The sequence below is a fragment of the Macaca thibetana genome, chromosome 19 (assembly GCF_024542745.1).
Source record: "Macaca thibetana thibetana isolate TM-01 chromosome 19, ASM2454274v1, whole genome shotgun sequence".
NCBI lineage: Eukaryota > Metazoa > Chordata > Mammalia > Primates > Cercopithecidae > Macaca > Macaca thibetana.
Window position 1 is genome coordinate 12,898,084 of NC_065596.1, and position 18,849 is coordinate 12,916,932.

The 18,849-nt window shown below is 57.0% G+C and overlaps 1 protein-coding gene, 1 non-coding gene and 1 pseudogene across 8 annotated transcripts; 1 reads left to right on the top strand and 2 right to left on the bottom strand.

Annotated features, from left to right (window-relative positions):
* Positions 1 to 8: 8 nt before the first annotated feature.
* Positions 9 to 18,797, bottom strand: PRKCSH (protein kinase C substrate 80K-H). 6 transcript variants are annotated; one of them, XM_050770406.1, is made up of 18 exons: positions 18,429 to 18,797; positions 17,939 to 18,094; positions 17,630 to 17,746; positions 15,849 to 15,944; positions 15,696 to 15,753; positions 12,682 to 12,799; positions 11,234 to 11,363; positions 8,105 to 8,189; positions 7,194 to 7,272; positions 6,355 to 6,441; positions 5,922 to 6,077; positions 5,732 to 5,828; positions 5,201 to 5,270; positions 4,863 to 4,952; positions 4,517 to 4,591; positions 4,331 to 4,430; positions 4,080 to 4,242; positions 9 to 3,183 (listed from the first exon to the last, which is right to left on the bottom strand). In XM_050770406.1, the coding sequence occupies exons 2-17, from the start codon at positions 18,015 to 18,017 to the stop codon at positions 4,096 to 4,098; spliced, it is 1,584 nt and encodes a 527-aa protein (XP_050626363.1). In that variant the 5' UTR covers positions 18,018 to 18,094; positions 18,429 to 18,797; the 3' UTR covers positions 9 to 3,183; positions 4,080 to 4,095. The 6 variants fall into 6 exon arrangements, with proteins under 6 accessions (XP_050626363.1, XP_050626359.1, XP_050626361.1 ...); XM_050770402.1 differs by having other exon boundaries at positions 5,901 to 6,077; XM_050770404.1 differs by having other exon boundaries at positions 5,901 to 6,077; positions 17,939 to 18,062; positions 18,429 to 18,532.
* On the top strand, positions 150 to 1,132 carry LOC126942764 (basic proline-rich protein-like; annotated as a pseudogene). Its single transcript, XR_007721608.1, has one exon. The product of XR_007721608.1 is annotated as a basic proline-rich protein-like (transcript).
* On the bottom strand, positions 14,243 to 14,342 carry LOC126943676 (small nucleolar RNA U13). The gene has a single exon (XR_007721814.1). It is a non-coding gene; the product is annotated as a small nucleolar RNA U13 (small nucleolar RNA).
* Positions 18,798 to 18,849: the final 52 nt, after the last annotated feature.

The window sequence follows — 18,849 nt, forward strand, 5'->3', positions numbered from 1 at the left end:
TTACCAACTGGGGCAGGGGTGGGGGGGACGGGTCCAGGGAGCAGGGCTTAGGGGCTGGCAGCCCACGGGGCCACACAGAGAAATAACCACGCAGACACTCACACCACAGGGACGCACGGACAGACGCAGACAGACACAGCGACATGCCCCAGACACGACCTGTGGACAGGGATAAACAGAAAGAGACAGAAGTTGGGGCTATGTCCATGTGGACACAGACCACAGATGTGGGCACACGAATCCATCCACCTGTCCACGTGCACATGTGAATGTAGCGATAGATATTTGGACATCAAATTTGGACACCAGGTCACAGAGAACACAGAGAAACACAGACACCACCCAGGAACACGCAGACATATGCCCACAGCATCCCATAGGCCCAGGCAGGAGGTCCCACCCCAGACCCCGCCCCAGACGCTCCCTCACCCTCTTGGCCCCCTTGCCCTGGCCCCCAGGTTCTCTGCAGAGATCTCTCCTGGACCCCCAGTGGTCTCCTTGGCGCCCACGAACACAGGCGTGCACACGCAGCGCACATGCATTGAGACACACGATACCTCGTTCCACCTTGGCGCACGGTGGGCTGGAGGCAGCCCCCCCCCACAACACTTGAGGCCAAAGGACACCCCTGTCCCTGGGGCTCAGCCTCCCCCTGGGCCGAGGCCTTGACCCACGCAGCTGAGGGAGAGGCCCAGTCCTGAGCCTCCCCCACCAGGACTGGGCCTACCCAGCAGCAAGCCCCCCGGCACTCCCCGCCAGGCCCAGGGTGGGGTGGACGGGCCCAAGGGCCCAGCCCCACACTCCTTTCCCGTCCACTTGTCACCTACCTACCCCCTTTCGGTTTGTTGGGTTTTTCGTCTTTCCAGATTGCAGTGGACACAGCCCCCGATCTCGAGCCCCGGCCCCCGGCTTCTGTCTGGACATTGCATCGCCCTAGTTTTCTTTCTTTAAAAAAAAAAAAAAAATTCCAACAGAAGCCACAGGCCGGAGCCCCTGGGAGCCCTCGCACCGCTCCCCACCAGCCTCAGTGGCCCCATCGGAACTGAGAATTGCAAAACCCCGACTTATAGCTATAGTTAAGTTGCCTTCCCCCGGTGTCCCCACGTTTGGTGTCTGGCTATGGCGCCCCCCATCTGACTGTCCAGCTCTCTCTCCCCCACCCCTCCCGGTGTTGTTATTAAACGTCTGTGGAGCTTCTGCTGCAAGGAACAAAAACGAAAAAAAAATCAAAAAAGCGACAAAAAAACACAAACAGAAGAGGAAAAAAAAAAGCAACAAAAAAAGAAAACACACAGAAGAGATTTAAAAAAAAAAAAAGGAAAAAAAAAAAAAGACATAAACTGGCACCAGTTAACTTTCTTGTACTTTTTTGCTGAATTTAGCTTCTTGTAGTTTTAACTTATTGCTATGTTAACTATTTATTCTCCTCGTTGCCCTGTAAGGACATCCGTGTATATTTCTGTTACTTCATCCGGTTTGCAAGTCAAAGGAACGACAATGTTCTCTTTGTTTCTTTAAGTTTTGCCGAGACATGGTTATGCCTAATTTATTTATAAAAGGGGAAGTGGAATCATTAAAGTAATAATAATTATTAATAACAGTAATGGTAGCCGAGTGGCACGTGGGGGCGTGTGCTCTGCGGGGCAGTCCCCACGGCCAGCGACGTCCAGGTCATCCATGGGATTCTTTTTGCTCTTGTCTTGAGAATTTTTTCAGTCCTATTTAGCTGGTGAAATCCCTAGCTTGTTCTTGATACACAAACCTATTTATTCTTGTGGTTTTAAGTCCTCCCTGCCCTCTCCCCTCTCCCCGCCAGCAGGGCAGGGACCCCTCTCCCCTGCTGTCCCTTGGGGCTCTCTCCCCTCCGCCCTCTGCATTCGGGAACACGCATGTCTGCGTGGGAAGCTTGCAGCAGGGCGTCCGAGCAATAAGGGCTGGGTTTGTCCCCCACCCTGGGGGGGGCCAGGCTCCAGAGAGGGGGCACCTCCCCACACACCCCCCCCACCGAGGCCTAGGCCCCTGCTGCCCCCAAGACTGGGAGGGGACTTCTTTTTCTAAAACACAAAACTCAGCCCAGCCAGGCCCCCTCCCTGGAGGCCAGCACCTCCCCGCAGGGGGCCAGGCCAGGGCTCCCAGGGGAGGGGGACTCGGGTCTTCCACGTCCCTGGGGGGCAGGGGCCAGGCCAGGGGGGAGGGGGCTCAGCCCCTCCACCCCTCCCTTCATCCTGTTATTTATTCGGAAGGTTTCAAATCACGACAGAGTCCATGTTGGAGGTGATAAAAAACTGTAAAAAAAAAAAAAAAAAAAAAAAAAAAAAAAAAAAAAAAAGACAAAACAGAAGACAAAAAAAAAAAAAAAAAAAAAAAAAAACCCAACAAGAACATTTCGCGTTGCGTTTAGACTATTTATTACCGGGATCACAGGCCTGGCCGCGGTAACAGACTTTTACATGGAATTGTTTAATTATTTGTACTTTTCATGCCAGAAAATAAAAGTTCAGAATCTTAAGGCCTTGGGTCATCTCTGCACAGCTGCGCGGGGAGCATGCAGGGGCGTCCTGTGTGGTGGTGCCCAGGCCCCTGTCCTTCTCTGGGCCTGGGTCTGTCTGCAGCCGGGGCTTTGGTCCCAGGAGGGAACCCTTGGCCTCCACAGAGCACAGATGAGACCCAGGGAGGGTGGGACACGGGCCCGGATGGATGCTCAGACGGAGGTGGTCCAGGGTTTATCCATCTGGTATCTTCAGGACTGAGCCCCACATGGCAGGGGAGGAGGCCCTGCAGACAGCAGCGTCCCCTGCGCTCAACCCCTGCCCACACCCCGGTCCACACCCCAGCAAAGCAAGACAAACACAGGCAAGTTTGGGTGGGGGGTCACATTTATTGTATTGAGGTCACAGGTCAAGTCATTCACTGGTCCCCACCAGGAGGAGTGGCAGGGACAGGGCTAGGGGTGGTGGGGTGAGTCACCAAGGTGGGGGGCCCAGGGAGGGCAAGCTCCTTTACCCATCTTTGGAGGCCGCTGGGGCCTGGGAATGTGGACCAGCATTGCTTGGGCCCCAGGACAGGGCACGAAGCCCCACAAAGTCCTGCCCCCACAGAGGAGGGCAACAGAGCCACAGGCAGCCCCGGACACGGGGCGGGTGGACGGCACTGCAGGGGCTGGCTTCATGCCTTCTTGAGGTTCTGGGGCAGGAGAAAGACCAGATTAGAAAGCTGGGGACAGCCGGGCACAGTGGTGTTTGCCTGTGGTCCCGGCTTGGAGACTTTGTCCATTTTCTCCTTTTTTTTTTTTTTTTTTTTTTTTTTTTTAAAGAGTCTCACTCTGTAACCCAGGCTGAAGAGTGCACTAGCATGATCTTGGCTCCACCTCCAACCTCCACCTCCCGGGTTCAAGTGATTCTTGTGCTTCAGCTTCTCGAGCAGCTGGGACTACAGGCACCTGCCACCACACCCAGCGAATTTTTTTGTATTTTTAGTAGAGACGGGGTTTCACCATGTTGGTCAGGCTGGTCTCAAACTCCTGACCTCAAGTGATCCGCCCGCCTCAGCCTCCCAAAGTGCTGGGATTAGAGATGTGAGCCACCACGCCTGGCCTATTTGTTTTCAAAAGTAAAAAAACAAAACAAAACAAAACAAAACCTTCTTTTAAAAAGCAGGGGATGGCCGGACACGGTGGTTCATACCTATAACCCCAGCATTTTGGGAGGCCGAGGCAGGTGGATCATCTGAGGTCAGGAGTTCGAGACCATCCTGGCTAACATGATGAAACCCTGTCTACTAAAAATACAAAAATTAACCAGGCGTGGTGGTGCATGCCTGTAGTCCCAACTACTTAGAAGGCTGAGACAGGAGAATTTTTTGAACCCGGGAGGTGGAGGTTGCAGGGAGCTGAGATTGCGTCACTGCACTCCAGCCAGGGCAAAAGAGTGAGACTCCACCTCAAAAAAAAAAAAAAAAAAAAAAAAAAAAGCACGGGACACGGGCACACAGGTTGATAGAGTGACCATGTGGGTCCAACTTCCTCAGGGCCCGCCGCCTCCCCTTGCTGGGGCAGGCCGAGACTCCACCTCCCCGCCCACCTCTGCGCCCATCCAGCTAGAGCTCGTCATGGTCGTCTTCGGTGGGTGCTTCAGGCGGTGGCTCCAGGCAGGCGGCCGGCGTCATCAGCTCCATGAGGTACTCACAGCGACTGGGCTCCGTGGTGCTGGTCACCATGGTCTCTTTCCCGCATAGGAGGCGCACCTGGGGATGGGCAGACGGGCGCTCAGGAGGGTTCAGCTGGGCCAGGCCTGGGTCTCCCGCCCCGGCTCCCCGCCCTGCAGGCACTCACGGTGGTGGAGCGGTTGGGGCCCTGCCAGCAGCCCGTGCCTTGCTCATACTTCATGGCACTGAACCTGTCGTGCTCGGGGCCAGCCCAGGAGCCCCAGGTGCTGCAAGAGACACAGGGTGCTGAGGGCTGGGCCGGTGTCGGGCACCAGGAGGAGGCAGAGGGAAGGGGCCAGCCCATGACACTCACCCGAGGCTGGTGGGAGAGCCCCCAAGTTTGGGTTTCTGCGAGACAAGCTTGAAGGGGCAGAGGCGGTAGATGTACCTGGGGACCAGGGAATATGGGTGGGGGGGGATGTAGGGATCCCAGCCTCCTCCCACAGCCCCTCCCTACCTCCTCCTGTCCCCGTACACAGGGCACCTCCAACTCCAATCACCAACCCTAAGCCCGCTTCTGCTCCCCCTCAATATGGAGGGCAGCGCTCAGGCCCCACCCTGCAGGTGGTTCCCCAACCATCAGGAAACTGCCGGTGCCGCTTCCGGGGCCACCCGCCTCCCACCCCGCCGGTGGGCGCCCCTGCACCCCTGGGACGCACTCGTTGGTGGTGAGCTCGTAGCACTGGCTGTACAGGTAGGCAAACTCCCCGTTGGGGCCAAAGTCAAAAGAAATCTCTTGCTCCAGGTTCCTGGAAGTGGAGGCGGAGCGGTTAAAGGGCAGCTGGGGACGCCAGCGCCTGCCCCAGGACGACAGACACAGGAGGGCCTGGGTGAGCTGTGGTGCCCAGGCTGTCCTCCCTGCCACCTCCGGAGAACCCTCCCTGCAGGGGCCAGGCCCAGCCTGCGGTTGCCCCAGTGATTCCCCATGACTGGCTCCCCTGGGAGCCGGGGAGCAGGCACTGTGGGACGGGTGTCCCGCCTCCTCAGCCCCCGCTACCTGATGGACTCCTCCACGTCCTTCAGCGACCGCTCGGCCTCCTCGAACTTGTTGCGGGCCTCCTGGGCAGCTGGGGGGGGGCTGGAGGTCAGAGGCGTCCTCACCCCCACCCAGGAGGATGGGGAACGGGGTTCCACGGATGCGGCTGTGTCCTCCTCTAAGCTGATTTTGCTTTGGCCAAGGGCTTTGCCCAGACGGACCTGAGGCCCTCACCAGCTACGAACAGCCCCAACTTGCTGCCCAGGCTTGCTGCCCAGGCTCGCAGCTCTGGAGGGACTGGGGCCAGGGCTCCTGGGGCCCGCCAGGAGCGACACAAACAAGCTGCGGCCCTTGGGGAGGCAGAAGGGCCCCTTGGGGTTGGCGAGGGTGGGACTGGCTTACCCCAGGCCCCCTTCCTGGACTCCCCAAGATACTGGGGCGTGTGCTGGCCGAGTCAGAGCAGGGGCTGAGCTCAGGATCTCCCCTGATCTACGCCACCACGGCAGGAAACGCTGGGCTCACCCGCGGAGCCCGGCCCCCGCCCGCCCTCACCATCGATGAAGGCCTGTGTCTGCTCGTCGTACGGCGGCATCTTGTCTTCCTCGGCAGGGCTGGCCGGCTGCGGGGGTGCCAGTGGCAGCAGGGCCTCCTGGGGAAGGGGCAGGGTCAGTGAGCAGCCCTTCCCCCACCCTCTGTCTCCCCTTCTCCCCCAAACACGGACCTTGGGCTGCTCCCCCTGCACCTCGGAATCCTCCTCCTCCTCCTCTTCTTCTTCAGCCTCCTCTTCTTCCTCCTCCTCCTCCTCCTCTTCTGTGGGTGGCGAGGGCACTGGTGGCTGCTCCTCCTTGGGCTCCGTCAAGTCAGGGGCAGAAGGTGCTGGAAGGTCAGTGGGCAGTGCCTGGCGGGTGAGCAGCGTGGTCGGTGCTGTGGACTCAGGGTCCACCCACACCCGCAGGCTCACACCACAGCCCAAGGGGCAGCCTCGGCGTCTCTGCCCCTCCTGCGGGGCCTGCAGGGAGGACCGACAGCTGAGGTGGGGGGGCCTCGGTGGGGGTGCTGGGGCCGCCCAGCTGGCCAGGGTGGCCGGGTGCCAGAACTGGAGGCAGCTCCTTTGTGAGGCGGGGTGGGGCCGGTGTCGGAGGAGGACCAAGTCCCCTCCCTTTCCCTCCACTGACCTCGGACCGGTACTTGTCCCTGATGGCGGCCCAGACGCGGTCGAAGAAAGAGGTGGCGTCTGTCTGTGTGTCCCCACTGAGGAGGGCCTGTGTGTGTTGGGGGTGGTGTCAAGATCTAGGCCACCACGTGTCCCCTTTCCCGGCCACCCCAGGCACCCGCACTGTGGTGCCAGGCACGGGAGGGCTGGGCCCTGGGCCCTTATGACCAGGCCGGGGCCACGCCACTGAGGCACTGCGGCCAGGAGGGGGCAGCACAGGCCCGTGGGAGGGGAGGAGGGGGCCGCGGGTTGGAGTGGCTGGGGGCACTGAGACAGAAAGAGAGAGGCAGACGGACGGATGGACGGACAACGGACGTACAGATGGAGGAAGAGAGAGCCCAGGATCAGAGAGGGCCAGGCCCTCCAAGGGACAGGCCAAGGCCAAGGCTGCAGAGGGACAGGGAGAAACTCAGGGGAGGGCAGAGAAGGGAGGCAAAAAGCCAGGGGCCACAAGGAAGGAGGGGAATAGGAAAGGAGACGGACTGTGGAAGATGGGGGTGGGGAGGAGGGGAATCCGGGGGAGGGAAATAGGGCAGGACAGGGATAGGGGAGAAAGGGGACTGGGTGCTCAAACAGCAGGGAGAGTGCGGGCAGGCGGGGGAAACGGGCTCCAGCCCGACCTGGCTCCATCCCAGGTCCTGCCAGGTGGGAAGCAGCCCTGAGTGGCTGCCATCCATCCCAGCTCACCCAGAGGAGGCGTCCCAGGCCAGCAGGGAGCTTCCCTTGGTTCCCCTCCTGTGCCCTGAGGTCACCCTGGGGCAATGCTTCCAGAAGTCCCCAGCCAAGGGGCAGCCGAGGTACCTGAGCTTCTGCTTCCGACAACGCCCCGTCCCCATCTGTGTCGAGCTCTGGATGAGTCTGCAGCTCGGCCACCGAGACCCTGTGGGGGCGTGGCACAAACACACTGGAGGGGTGACGCCCCAATGGCTCTCAGCTGGGGGCACCACGTGGCCCACCTGCTCTTCCCTGCCAGGGCCTACCCTGAACTTGCTTCAGGAACTCAAGGTGCAGGAGCCTCCCCGCCTTCCTGCCCCTTCCTCAGGACTCCATGACCCCAAAGGGGCTCAAAGGAAGGGGTGGGACTGGGAGATACCTGGACCCCTAAATCCCTGATGACCTCTCTCCCAACTCACCCAGGTGGCACCTCCTTCCATCCTCAGAACCCGGCACATTGAAGCCATCTACCTTGGTCCTCCACCCAGCAAAGCCCACCCCCACCCTTGCCCATTCTGCCCATTTAGTCCCTCTGAAGCCCCCTGCTCCTTGGCACCCCACATCTCCTAGGCTCCTCGTGTGTCCCTCAGCCCCCAAAAGTCCACCCTCCACCAGGTAACCCAGCAAGTTCAGAGGCACAGCCAGGATTCTACCCAGAGCGTAGAGTGGGGCTGAGAAAAGCAATCCTCAAAAAACACTTCCTGAGGCTGAGGGTCTGTGCCCAGCTCCCATCACTGGACGCCTAGCCACACTTCCTGAGGCTGAGGGTCTGTGCCCAGCTCCTGGGGAGAAGGTGGTCCCCCTATCTCCTCGCCCAGGGCATCCTGGACCCAGCCATCCATGAGTAAGAGGCAGGGTCACGCGGGGCTTGGGATCAGCCTGGACCCCACGCCAGGGGAACCCAGGGGGAGCTCTGGCTGGTTTCTAGAGGCGAGGGTGGCAGGAAGGGAAACCTAGGCCCACGGAAGGGGGCGCAGCTCCAACTTGGGGACACTCACGTCCCGTCCATGTCGTCATCCAGCTCCTGGAAGGCATCAGCCGCCAGCTCCTGCTCCCGTTGGACCTTGGCGGCAGCCAGCTGCTCTGTAAAGAGGCCACCTCTGTCACCCCCTGCCCACCCACTGGCTCCCACCGACCCCACACCCCACAGGGTCATTTGCCACTAAGCGCCTACTATGTGCCTGGTCCCATGCTGGACCCTGGGGACACGACTGTGGAGGAGACAAAGGTCCCTGCCCTTACCGGGGGAGGACAGACGAGGAGCAAGGTGACTGGCTGAAGCCTGGCTGTGTTGGGGGAGACTGAGGCAGGGTGGGGAGTGCAGGGGCGAGAGGGCCACCCGTGGGGCTGGAGCAAGGAGGTGGGAAGCCAGGTGGCAGAGGGCGGCCCTGTCAGGCCACTGTTGGGACAGAGGTGGGGGCGAGGGCGGAAGCCAGGTGACAAGGGATGGCCCAGGCTGCGGGCCGAGGAAGAAGCACGGAGCAGAGGAAGATTCTGGGGAGACGCGCATGGGGTGTGCAGACGGTCAGAGATGGGAGATGGGGTTGGGGAGAGGAGAGCGGCCGCTGAGACTTTAGGTTTAGGACCTGGCAGAGGCATGTCAGGGGCAGGGCTGGCAGGAATGAGACTTCATGGCCAAGGACGCTGGGAGATGGGGAGGATACAGGGAGGATGCAGGGAGGGAGACCAGTCCTGGGGGCATCTTGGGGATCCCCAGGGCCAGTCCCAGGAAGAGTGGCCAGCCGGACAGAAGGGGACTGAGCCTCTGTCCCAAAAGTCCCTCCTTTATCTGTCGTTACTCTTCTAACCTAAGCAGAGGGGGAAACAGCCACAACAGTGGCTCCAATGATTAACTGCCTACTGTATACCAGGATTCACTTCCCACTGTATACCAAGCTCCAGCTTGGTTCTCTATGAACAGAATAAAAACAGCGGGTATTTCCTCTAGAGAGTCCTGGGTCACCCCAGGAGATGCCACATGTCCCGGCAGACCCGGCTGACACTGTCCTGAGTCTCACAGATGAGGGCCTGAGGGGTCCCTGACCTTTCCTTGGGTGAAGGGACCTGCCCATCATCACCCAGCCAGGGAGAGGTGTAGCCTGGGGCCCAAACCAGGCCATCTGCCCTCGGAGCCCTGGCTCAGCCCCGCCACCCTTTGGGAATCTGGGTCAAAACACGGCGCTTCCCTATGATTCCACAGCTGCACGCTGAGAACACGTCCTGAGGAAAATCAGGCCTGAGCTTGCCCACACCCACGTGAAAGGAAGCTCGCAGCACGGCAAAGGTTCAGGGGCAGACAGAGCCAGTGAACTCCCGCTCTACGTGCAATGCGGCCTTGCCAAAAAAACACCAGGCCCTAGCACCAAAAACAAATAAAGAAGGGAAATCCTATCTTCAGTTGCAGACAGAGCTGGGCGTCGTGGCTTATGCCTGTAATCCCAACACTTTGGGAGGTTAAAGCAGGCCACCTGAGGTCAGGAGTTCGAGACCAGCCTGGCCAACATAGTGAAACCCCATCTCTACTAAAAATACTGTGGTGGCAGGTGCCTGTAATCCCAGCTACTCAGGAAGCCTAGGCAGGAGAATCACTTGAATCCAGGAGGTGGAGGTTGCAGTGAGCACAGATCATGCCATTGGCACTCTAGCCTAGGCAACAGAGCGAGACTCCATCTCAAAAATAAATAAATTTTTAAAAATTTTCAGTTGTAGACAAAAGGGCAAACCCCAGATAAAGCTCTTTTATTATTATTATTTTAGATGAAGTCTTGCTCTGTCACCCAGGCTGGAGTGCAGGGGCGAGATCTCAGCTCACTGCAACCTCTGTCTCCCGGGTTCCAGCGCTTCTCCTGCCTCAGCTTCCCGAGTAGCTGGGACCACAGGCACACACCACCACGCCCAGCTAATTTTTGGTTTGTTTGTTTGTTTTGAGACTGAGTCTCACTCTGTTGCCAGGCTGGAATACAGGGCGTAATCTCGGCTCACTGAAACCTCCAACTTCCTGGTTCAAGGGATTCTCCGGCCTCAGCCTCCCAAGTAGCTGGGATTACAGGCACGTACCACCATGTCCAGCTAATTTTTGTATTTTTAGTAGAGATGGGTTCCACCATGTTGGTCAGGCTGGTCTCAATCTCCTGACCTCGTGATCCGCCTGCCTCAGCCTCCCAAAGTGCTGGGATTATAGGCGTGAGCCCCTGCACCTGGCTGTATTTTTTTCTTTTTTTTCTTGAGACGGAGTCTTGCTCTGTTACCCAAGCTGGAGTGCAGTGGCACGATCTAGGCTCACTGCAAGCTCTGCCTCCCAGGTTCACGCCATTCTCCTGCTTCAGCCTCCCGAGTAACTGGGACTACAGGTGCCCGCCACCACGCCTGGCTAATTTTTTTTTATTTCTTTTAGTAGAGACAGGGTTTCACTGTGTTAGCCAGGACGGTCTCAATCTCCTGATCTCGTGATCCGCACGCCTCGGCCTCCCAAAGTGCTGGGATTACAGGCATGAGCCACGGCGCCTGGCCAAGAAAAAGCTCTTACAATTAGTGAAGACAAATACCAAACACTTGATAGGAAAAATGGTCACTGGATTAAATAAAGTCTTGCTAAAGTCAAATAACAAAATCTACGTTGATGTTAAAAGGATGTAGGCGGCCAGGCGTGGTGGCTCACGCCTGTAATCCCAACACTTTGGGAGGCCGAGACAGGTAGATCACTTGAGGTAAGGAATTCGGGACCAGCCTGGCCAACATTGTGAAGCCCCATCTCTACTAAAAATACAAAACAATTAGCTAAATGTGGTGGCAGGTGCCTGTAATTCCAGCTACTCAGGAGGCTGAGGCACAAGAATTGCTTGAACCTGGGAGGTAGAGGTTGCAGTGAGCTGAGATCACGCCACTGTATTCCAGCCTGGGTGGCAGAGGGAGACGCTGTCTCAAAAAAAAAATTATTTAAACAATTTTTTAAAAGGAGGCTCCTGACATATGCCACAATCCAAGCGAACCTCAAAGCACACAAGGCAGTGGACACCAGGATCAAAAATCTGCTGAAACTGACAGCAGATAATGAGCGAGAGGCTCCCGGGCCAGACGCCGCCCACCCAGGAGCTGAAGGTGAGTCCTCTGGCCGCTTTACGCCGTACCTTCCCACAGCTTCTGGTGCTGTTCTTTGGCCTCTTTCTCTGGCTTCTCGGCTTCTTCCTTCACTGTCCGCAGCATCTCCACCTGGTCCTCCAGAGACTTCTTCCCAGCCTGGAGCTCAGTGAGCTTTTTCTGGGTGGGCAGAAAGCAAGAGACCGGCTCTCCTCGGTTCTGCCTCCTCCTCATTGACTACTGCCTCCCCGCCTCTACTCCATAGGGCAGCAGGGGGATGTCGCAAAATACACACCAAGATGGGTCTCTCTCCCAAGCTGGGCTTCCCTGCAGCCCTCTGGAGAGAAGCCCAAACGCCTCAATGTAGCCGCAAAGCCCCAGGTAATCGGGCCCCTGGCTGATTCTCCAGCCCCATTTGCCCCATCCCTATCTTACTAGAACCCAGTTGCCCTGACAACAGGCAGACCCCCAAACGCTCTTCTGCCTCCGGTTCTTCAAACATGCTGTTCCTTCAGCCTGGAACACTCTACCTGGCTAACTCCAAACTACCCAACAGATTTCATCTGAGATAGAGGCCTCCTCCTCCTCCAAGAAGCCTTCCTTGCCTCCTGCCCCCATGACAGAGAGGGAGAGGAACTGGGCAAGAAGTCTACCCCACATTTCCCTTTGTCCAGCAGCCCTGGCTGTCTGTCCCTCCCGCTAGCAGTGAATCCCTTGAGGCAGATCCAGGTCGGTTTCCAGCCTCCGTCCAGTACACAGGCAAGGCAGGGAGAGACACATGCCCAGGGACCCCAAAGAACCCACCCTATGGAATTAATCCGGCTGCTACTGGCTGACGTTATCTTGTTAACATCAGCCCATCTTACAGGAAATGGCGCCACAGATCCGGGATACAGAGGAGCACCCCTCCCGTCCCCAGGAGGCAGCCAGGCCCTTCTAGCCTGCTTTAGTCTGATGTCCAAGGCCCTGATAAAGCCGACAGCCTTCCATTTAGGAACTATTTTTTTTTTTTTTTTTTTTTTTTTTTGAGACGGAGTCTTGCTCTGTCGCCCAGACTGGAGTGCAGTGGCCGGATCTCAGCTCACTGCAAGCTCCGCCTCCCGGGTTTACGCTATTCTCCTGCCTCAGCCTCCCGAGTAGCTGGGACTACAGGCGCCAGCCACCTCGCCCGGCTAGTTTTTTGTATTTTTTAGTAGAGATGGGGTTTCACCGTGTTAGCCAGGATGGTCTCGATCTCCTGACCTCGTGATCCACCCGTCTCGGCCTCCCAAAGTGCTGGGATTACAGGCTTGAGCCACCGCGCCCGGCCCCATTTAGGAACTATTATACTTAGCCAATGACTAAACGCCTAGCACACAACTGAGAAAGCAAAGCTCAGAAAGGCAGTCACTTGCCCCAGAACAACAGTCAGGGCCAAACCCCTCCCCAGCCTTGCAGGCCCATGCTACGAGGCCTCGAGGCCCAGATCACCCTGCGGCAGCCCCCGCGGGCTTCTTACCTGCTTCTCCTCCCGCGCCTTCTTCCAGTCCTCAATAAGGATCTTCTTCAGGCGGAACCCCTCGCGGGTGACCTCGGCCATCTGCTGAAGGGACTCCCTCTCCTTACGGCCCTTCTCTCTGCGGTGGGGGGACACACAGGCACCACCAGGTCTGCCTCTTCCCAAATAGCTCAATCCAGCTGTGGCCCCCACCAAGACATGCTGGGAAAGATGAGAGCACACCCTCCTCCCAGTCTCCCAGGTTCTCTCAACATCAGCATCCTTCATTCCTGTCCCTGAAAGAGGGACAGTGGGTTCTGTAGGCCCCTGGGGTCAGGGAAGGGACTAGGGAGTGCCAGGAGGTGGGGATATCAACTCTCAAGAGACAGGAGACCGGCTGGGTGCGGTGGTTCATGCCTGTAATCCCAGCACTTTGAGAGGACAAGGCAGGAGGATCACTTGAGCCCAGGAGTTCGCAACCAGCCTGGACAACATATAAAGACCCTGTCTTTACATATAATTAAAACAAACAAACAAAAAAAACACAGAAGACAGAAACAACAGAAATCACGACTCCCAGACAAAAAGACAATCTGGTTATTAAATGTGTTGGTTGGCCGGGCGCGGTGGCTCACGCCTGTAATCCCCGCACTTTGGGAGGCCGAGGCGGGCGGATCACGAGGTCAGGAGATCGAGACTATCCTGGCTAACACGGTGAAACCCCGTCTCCACTAAAAATACACACACAGAAAAAATTAGCCAGGCATAGTGGGGGGCACCTGTGGTCCCAGCTACTCAGGAGGCTGAGGCAGGAGAATGGCATGAATCCGGGAGGCAGAGTTGCAGTGAGCGGAGATCACACCACTGCATTCCAGCCTGGGCAACAGAGCGAGAATCCGTCTCAAAAAAAAAACAAAGTCTGTTGGTTGTGTTCAATCCACCTTCTACTTAACAGATGTGGAGGCCGGGCACGGTAGCTCAAGCCTGTAATCCCAGCACTTTGGGAGGCCAAGGCGGGTGGATCACGAGGTCAGGAGTTCAAGACCAGCCTGGCCAATATGATGAAACACTGTCTCTACTAAAAATACAAAAATTAGCCAGGTGTGGTGATGGGTGCCTGTAGTCCCAGCTACTCAGGAGGCTGAGGCAGAGGAATCGCTTGAACCCGGGAGGCAGAGGCTGCAGTGAGCCGAGATGGCACCACTGCACTCCATCCAGCCTGGGCAACAGAGTTAGACTCTGTCTCAAAAAAAAATATTTTTTCAGCGAGATGGGTCTCACTGTGTTGCCCAGGCTGGTCTCAAACTCCTGGGCTCAGGTGATCCTCTTGCCTCAGCCTCCCAAAGTGCTGGGATTACAGGTGTGAGCCACATGCCCAACCAGTAATTTTTTAAATTATAATTTCCAATTTTTATTTTTACTTTTAATTTTTTTTTTACTTCTTACAGAGATAGGGTCTCGCTCTTTTGCCCAGGCTGGTCTCAAACTCCTGGGCTCAAGCAATCTTCCTGTCTCGGCCTCCCAAAACACTGGGATTATAAGCATGAGCCACCATGAGCCGGGCCTAATTTTTATTTTTTCATGTCAGACAGGTAATGTGCCAAGGTCACAACAAGGTTTAAGGGAGGCACATCTCTCACACGTGCATAAAAAACTAATCATCGTGGCCAAGCGCGGTGGCTTAGCACCTCAGCGGGAGGCTGAGGTGGGCAGATCACCTGAGGTCAGGCGTTCGAGGCCAGCCTGGCCAACATGGTGAAACCCCATCTCTACTAAAAATACAAAAGTTAGCCGGGCACGGTGGGGCACACCTGTATTCCCAGCTACTTGGGAGGCTGAGGCGTGAGAATTGCTTGAACCCAGAGGGCAGAGTTTGCAGTGAGCTGACATCACGCCATTGCACTCCGGCCTGGGCGACAGAGTGAGACCCCGTCTCAAAAATAAATAAATAAATAAAAATAAATCATCGTGCTTATGAACTATAAAAGGATCAGTTGGCAGGAATTGAGAACAGCTGTTCCTCTAGATGCCACAATCCCCATCCCTCCTTATTGTCTCATACTCAGTCTCCTTCTGTTGTATACTTTTTTGTGTGTGTGTGAGAGACAGAGTCTCGCTCTGCCGCCCAGGCTGGAGTGCAGTGGTGCGATCTCGGCTCACTGCAAGCTCCGCCTCCCAGGTTCATGCCATTCTCCTGCCTCAGCACCCCCGAGTAGCTGGGACTACAGGCACCTGCCACCACACCCGGCTAATTTTTTTGTATTTTTAGTAGAGACAGGGTTTCACCATGGTTTGGATCTCCTGACATCGTGAACTGCCCGCCTCAGCCTCCCAAAGTGCTAGGATCACAGGCGTGAGCCACGGCGCCCGGCCTCCTTCTGTTGTATACTTTATCTGCCTGTCGGTGTGTAGGTTTTCAGGGCCTGCTGCAGATTGTGACAATGGAAAGTTTAGAGTCCAAGAGCCAGCTCTGCTCTCTCCTATGTGACCCTGGGGAAGTCATTTCCCTTACTTTTTTTTTTTTTTTTTTTGAGACGGAGTCTCGCTCTGTCACCCAGGCTGGAGTGCAGTGGCTGGATGTCGGCTCACTGCAAGCTCCGCCTCCCGGGTTTACGCCATTCTCCTGCCTCAGCCTCCCTAGTAGCTGGGACTACAGGCGCCCGCCACTTCGCCCGGCTAGTTTTTTTTTTTTTTTTGTATTTTTAGTAGAGACGGGGTTTCACCATGTTAGCCAGGATGGTCTCGATCTCCTGACCTCGTGATCCACCCGTCTCGGCCTCCCAAAGTGCTGGGATTACAGGCTTGAGCCACCGCATTTCCCTTTCTAAACTGGAGTTCCCCCATCTGTTGAATTGGGAAACAATCCTACCTGCTTCCAGACTAGAGGGAAAGGTGGGGATTAGGATTTACAAGGCACCTGGCACAGACAGAGCACCCGATACAGAAAAGCAGAGAGAGAGCGGGCCTGATTCACTGAGTGGAGCCAGGCAAAGTAGTGGAGTGGGGTGATGGGAGGGGTACTGTCACCCACATACTTGCAGGTGTTCTCACAGACGATGCCGCTGTTGTACTCGTCTGTTCCATCGCAGCAGTCTGTGGCAGAGGCAGAAGCCGAGATCAGACCTGGCAGTGCCTCCACCCTCCCTCCCTCTACCACCTTTCCAGAATCCTGGTGCATCGTCACTTACCACAAACACCATCGTTGACCCGGTTAGAGGGGATATACAGGGGCTTATAGCCAGTGTTGGTGCAGTGGAAGCTGCCGTTAGGACAGGCAGCCGTGCCTGTGAGGAAGAAGGGAGGGAAGGTTTTCAGTCAGGTGAGGGCCAGACGTGTCCCATCCATCCACAGACAAGAGCCCCCGACCCACCCTGCACACAGAGAGCACAAGAAACATAAGGACCAAAGGAAGGGAAGAGTTGTACCCGGCACACCCCGGGCTTGAAACAAAGCTTTCCAGCGCTGCCTCCTGCCTCGTCTCACTGAGGTCCTTCAAAATAGGGTCTCTGCCTGGCGCTGTGGCTCACGCCTGTAATCTCAGCACTCTGGGAGGCCGAGATGGGTGGATCACCTGAGGTGATGAGTTTGAGACCAGCCTGGCCAACATGGTGAAACCCCGTCTCTACTAAAAATACGAAAAATTAGCTGGGCATGGTGGCGTGCGCCTGTAATCCCAGCTACTCAGGAGGCTGAGGCAGGAGAATCGCTTGAACCTGGGAGGCGGAGGTTGCAGTGAACCAAGACCGTGCCACTGCACTCCAGCCTGGGCGATAAGAGTGAAACTCCATCTCAAAGAAAATTCAAAACAAAACGGCCTCATCCAGACACGGTGGCTTGCACCTGTAACCCCAGCACTTTGGAAGGCCAAGGCAGGAGGATGACTTGAGCCCAAGAGTTCCAGGCTGCAGTGAGCTACAATCATGCCACTGTACTCCAGCCTCGGCAACACAGCAGGACTCTGTCTCTTCAAAAAACAGAAAAACAGGCCGGGCGCGGTGGCTCAAGCCTGTAATCCCAGCACTTTGGGAGGCCGAGACGGGCGGATCAGGAGGTCAGGAAATCGAGACCATCCTGGCTAACACGGTGAAACCCCGTCTCTACTAAAAAAAATACAAAAAACTAGCCGGGCGAGGTGGCGGGCGCCTGTAGTCCCAGCTACTCGGGAGGCTGAGGCAGGAGAATGGCGGGAACCCGGGAGGCGGAGCTTGCAGTGAGCTGAGATCCGGCCACAGCACTCCAGCCTGGGCGACAGAGCGAGACTCTGTCTCAAAAAAAAAAAAAAAAAACCAGAAAAACAGGCCGGGCGCGGTGGCTCAAGCCTGTAATCCCAGCACTTTGGGAGGCCGAGGCGGGCGGATCACAAGGTCAGGAGATCGAGACCACAGTGAAACCCCGTCTCTACTAAAAATACAAAAAATTAGCCGGGCGCGGTGGCGGGCGCCTGTAGTCCCAGCTACTCAGGAGGCTGAGGCAGGAGAATGGCGGGAACCCGGGAGGCGGAGCTTGCAGTGAACCGAGATCGCGCCACTGCACTCCAGCCTGGGCAACAGCCTGAGACTCCGTCTCAAAAAAAAAAAAAAAAAAAAAAAAAAACCAGAAAAACAAAAAGCCAGGGTTTCCCTTCACCTCTGTCTCCTGCTGGATTGCTCTTGGCCCCACCCTGTCTCCCACTTCCAGGGGTTTGCCCATGTTGGCCCCTCCATCTGCAGCACCCTCGGGATTTAACTGAAACCTCACCTCCTTGGAGGAGCCTTTTCTGACCCCTAGGCTTGGGAGTAGGAGGACTCTGGGCTCCTCCAGCTGCCCGGGGCCATAAGACTGACCACTGACCACTGACTACTGACTGCTGGGCTTGTTTCTGCCCACTCAAGGGGGAGTCAGCATAGGGAGTATCTTGGTCACACATACAGGGCCTGGCAATGAGCAGCGTTCAATAAATATCTGATGGATGAACAGAGAAAAGGCTCACCTGGCTCGTCAGAGCCATCTTTGCAGTCGCAATAGTCATCGTTGACCTGATCGAATGGGATGGTGGCCGAACCGTCCAGGCAGGTGAAAGGCTTGGACTCATCATAGAAGTGATGATCTGTGGGGTGCAGGAAGCTCAGCCCAGGGCAGGAAAGCGCCTTCTCCATCAAATACCACCTCTGTCCTCCCACCCCCACCAGCGGAGCACTACCGGGAAACTGAGGCAAAAGATTGTAAATGCCTATCCCCAAGGCCCAATGTTGGCCCCTCCCACCTCCAGCCTGGCGGGAGGGTGAACAGGAGGACTCACTGGTGAGGGAGACGCCCCGGGGCCTCTTGACCTCCACGGCCCAGCACATAGGTAGCAGCAGAAGGAGCGGCAGCAGCATCTCGCCAGAGGCTCTGAGGCCCGAAACGGGTTCTGTGGGAGGAAGCTGACAGCGGGAAGACGCGCTGTGTCTTCACGCTGCAGGAAGAAAGGGGATCCCGGTCAGTGGGAGAGGGCTACTTCCAGCCAATTGGATTCCTCCATCGCTTCCAGGCAATGAGGCCTCACTTTGTTTCCGATATGGGGGCGAGGGGCAGCGATCTCCCCAATCCTGGCCAGTCTCACTTTGCTCAAATCAATGGCGAGGATCTCAAGATCTCAAAACCTCCGCTCCCTGTGCCCAATTGTGACCCAATTCCCGCCAAGGGGCCAAAGGGATTAACAGTTTCCGCCGTCCACACCCACATATGCACCCTCCGGTTGCCCCCTGCAGGAAACTGAGGTGCCCTCCCACCCGCTCGTTCACACCTACACGGGGCCGGAGCAAAGGTCAGTATCCACCGCGCCCCTCTTAACCGGCAGCCACGGTTCCTGCTGCAGAAAGAAAGCGGAACTGTCTGGACCCGTCACTTCCGGTCGTACGTCCCGCACCGCGAACGGGGAGTCAGGGTAGCCATGTTGGGGGAGTCAGGAGTAGGGGCGGTGCCAAAGCCGAGACGGCCATCTTGGGCAGGACTGTGAAGCCTTAGAGAGAATGGTTCTGAGGGCTAGCTCTTAATGGCGGCGCAACGTACCTCCATCTTGGGAGTGGCGGCTTCTCAAGCCGGAAAGAAAGTTCCTGAAAAATGCGCACGAACCCCCAGGGGCGGGATAAGGTTGCGGGGGACGGGGGTAAGGAAACGGAATGAGCACGTGACCCCAAAGTGCCCAGATCGTCTGTCCTGTAGCGCGGC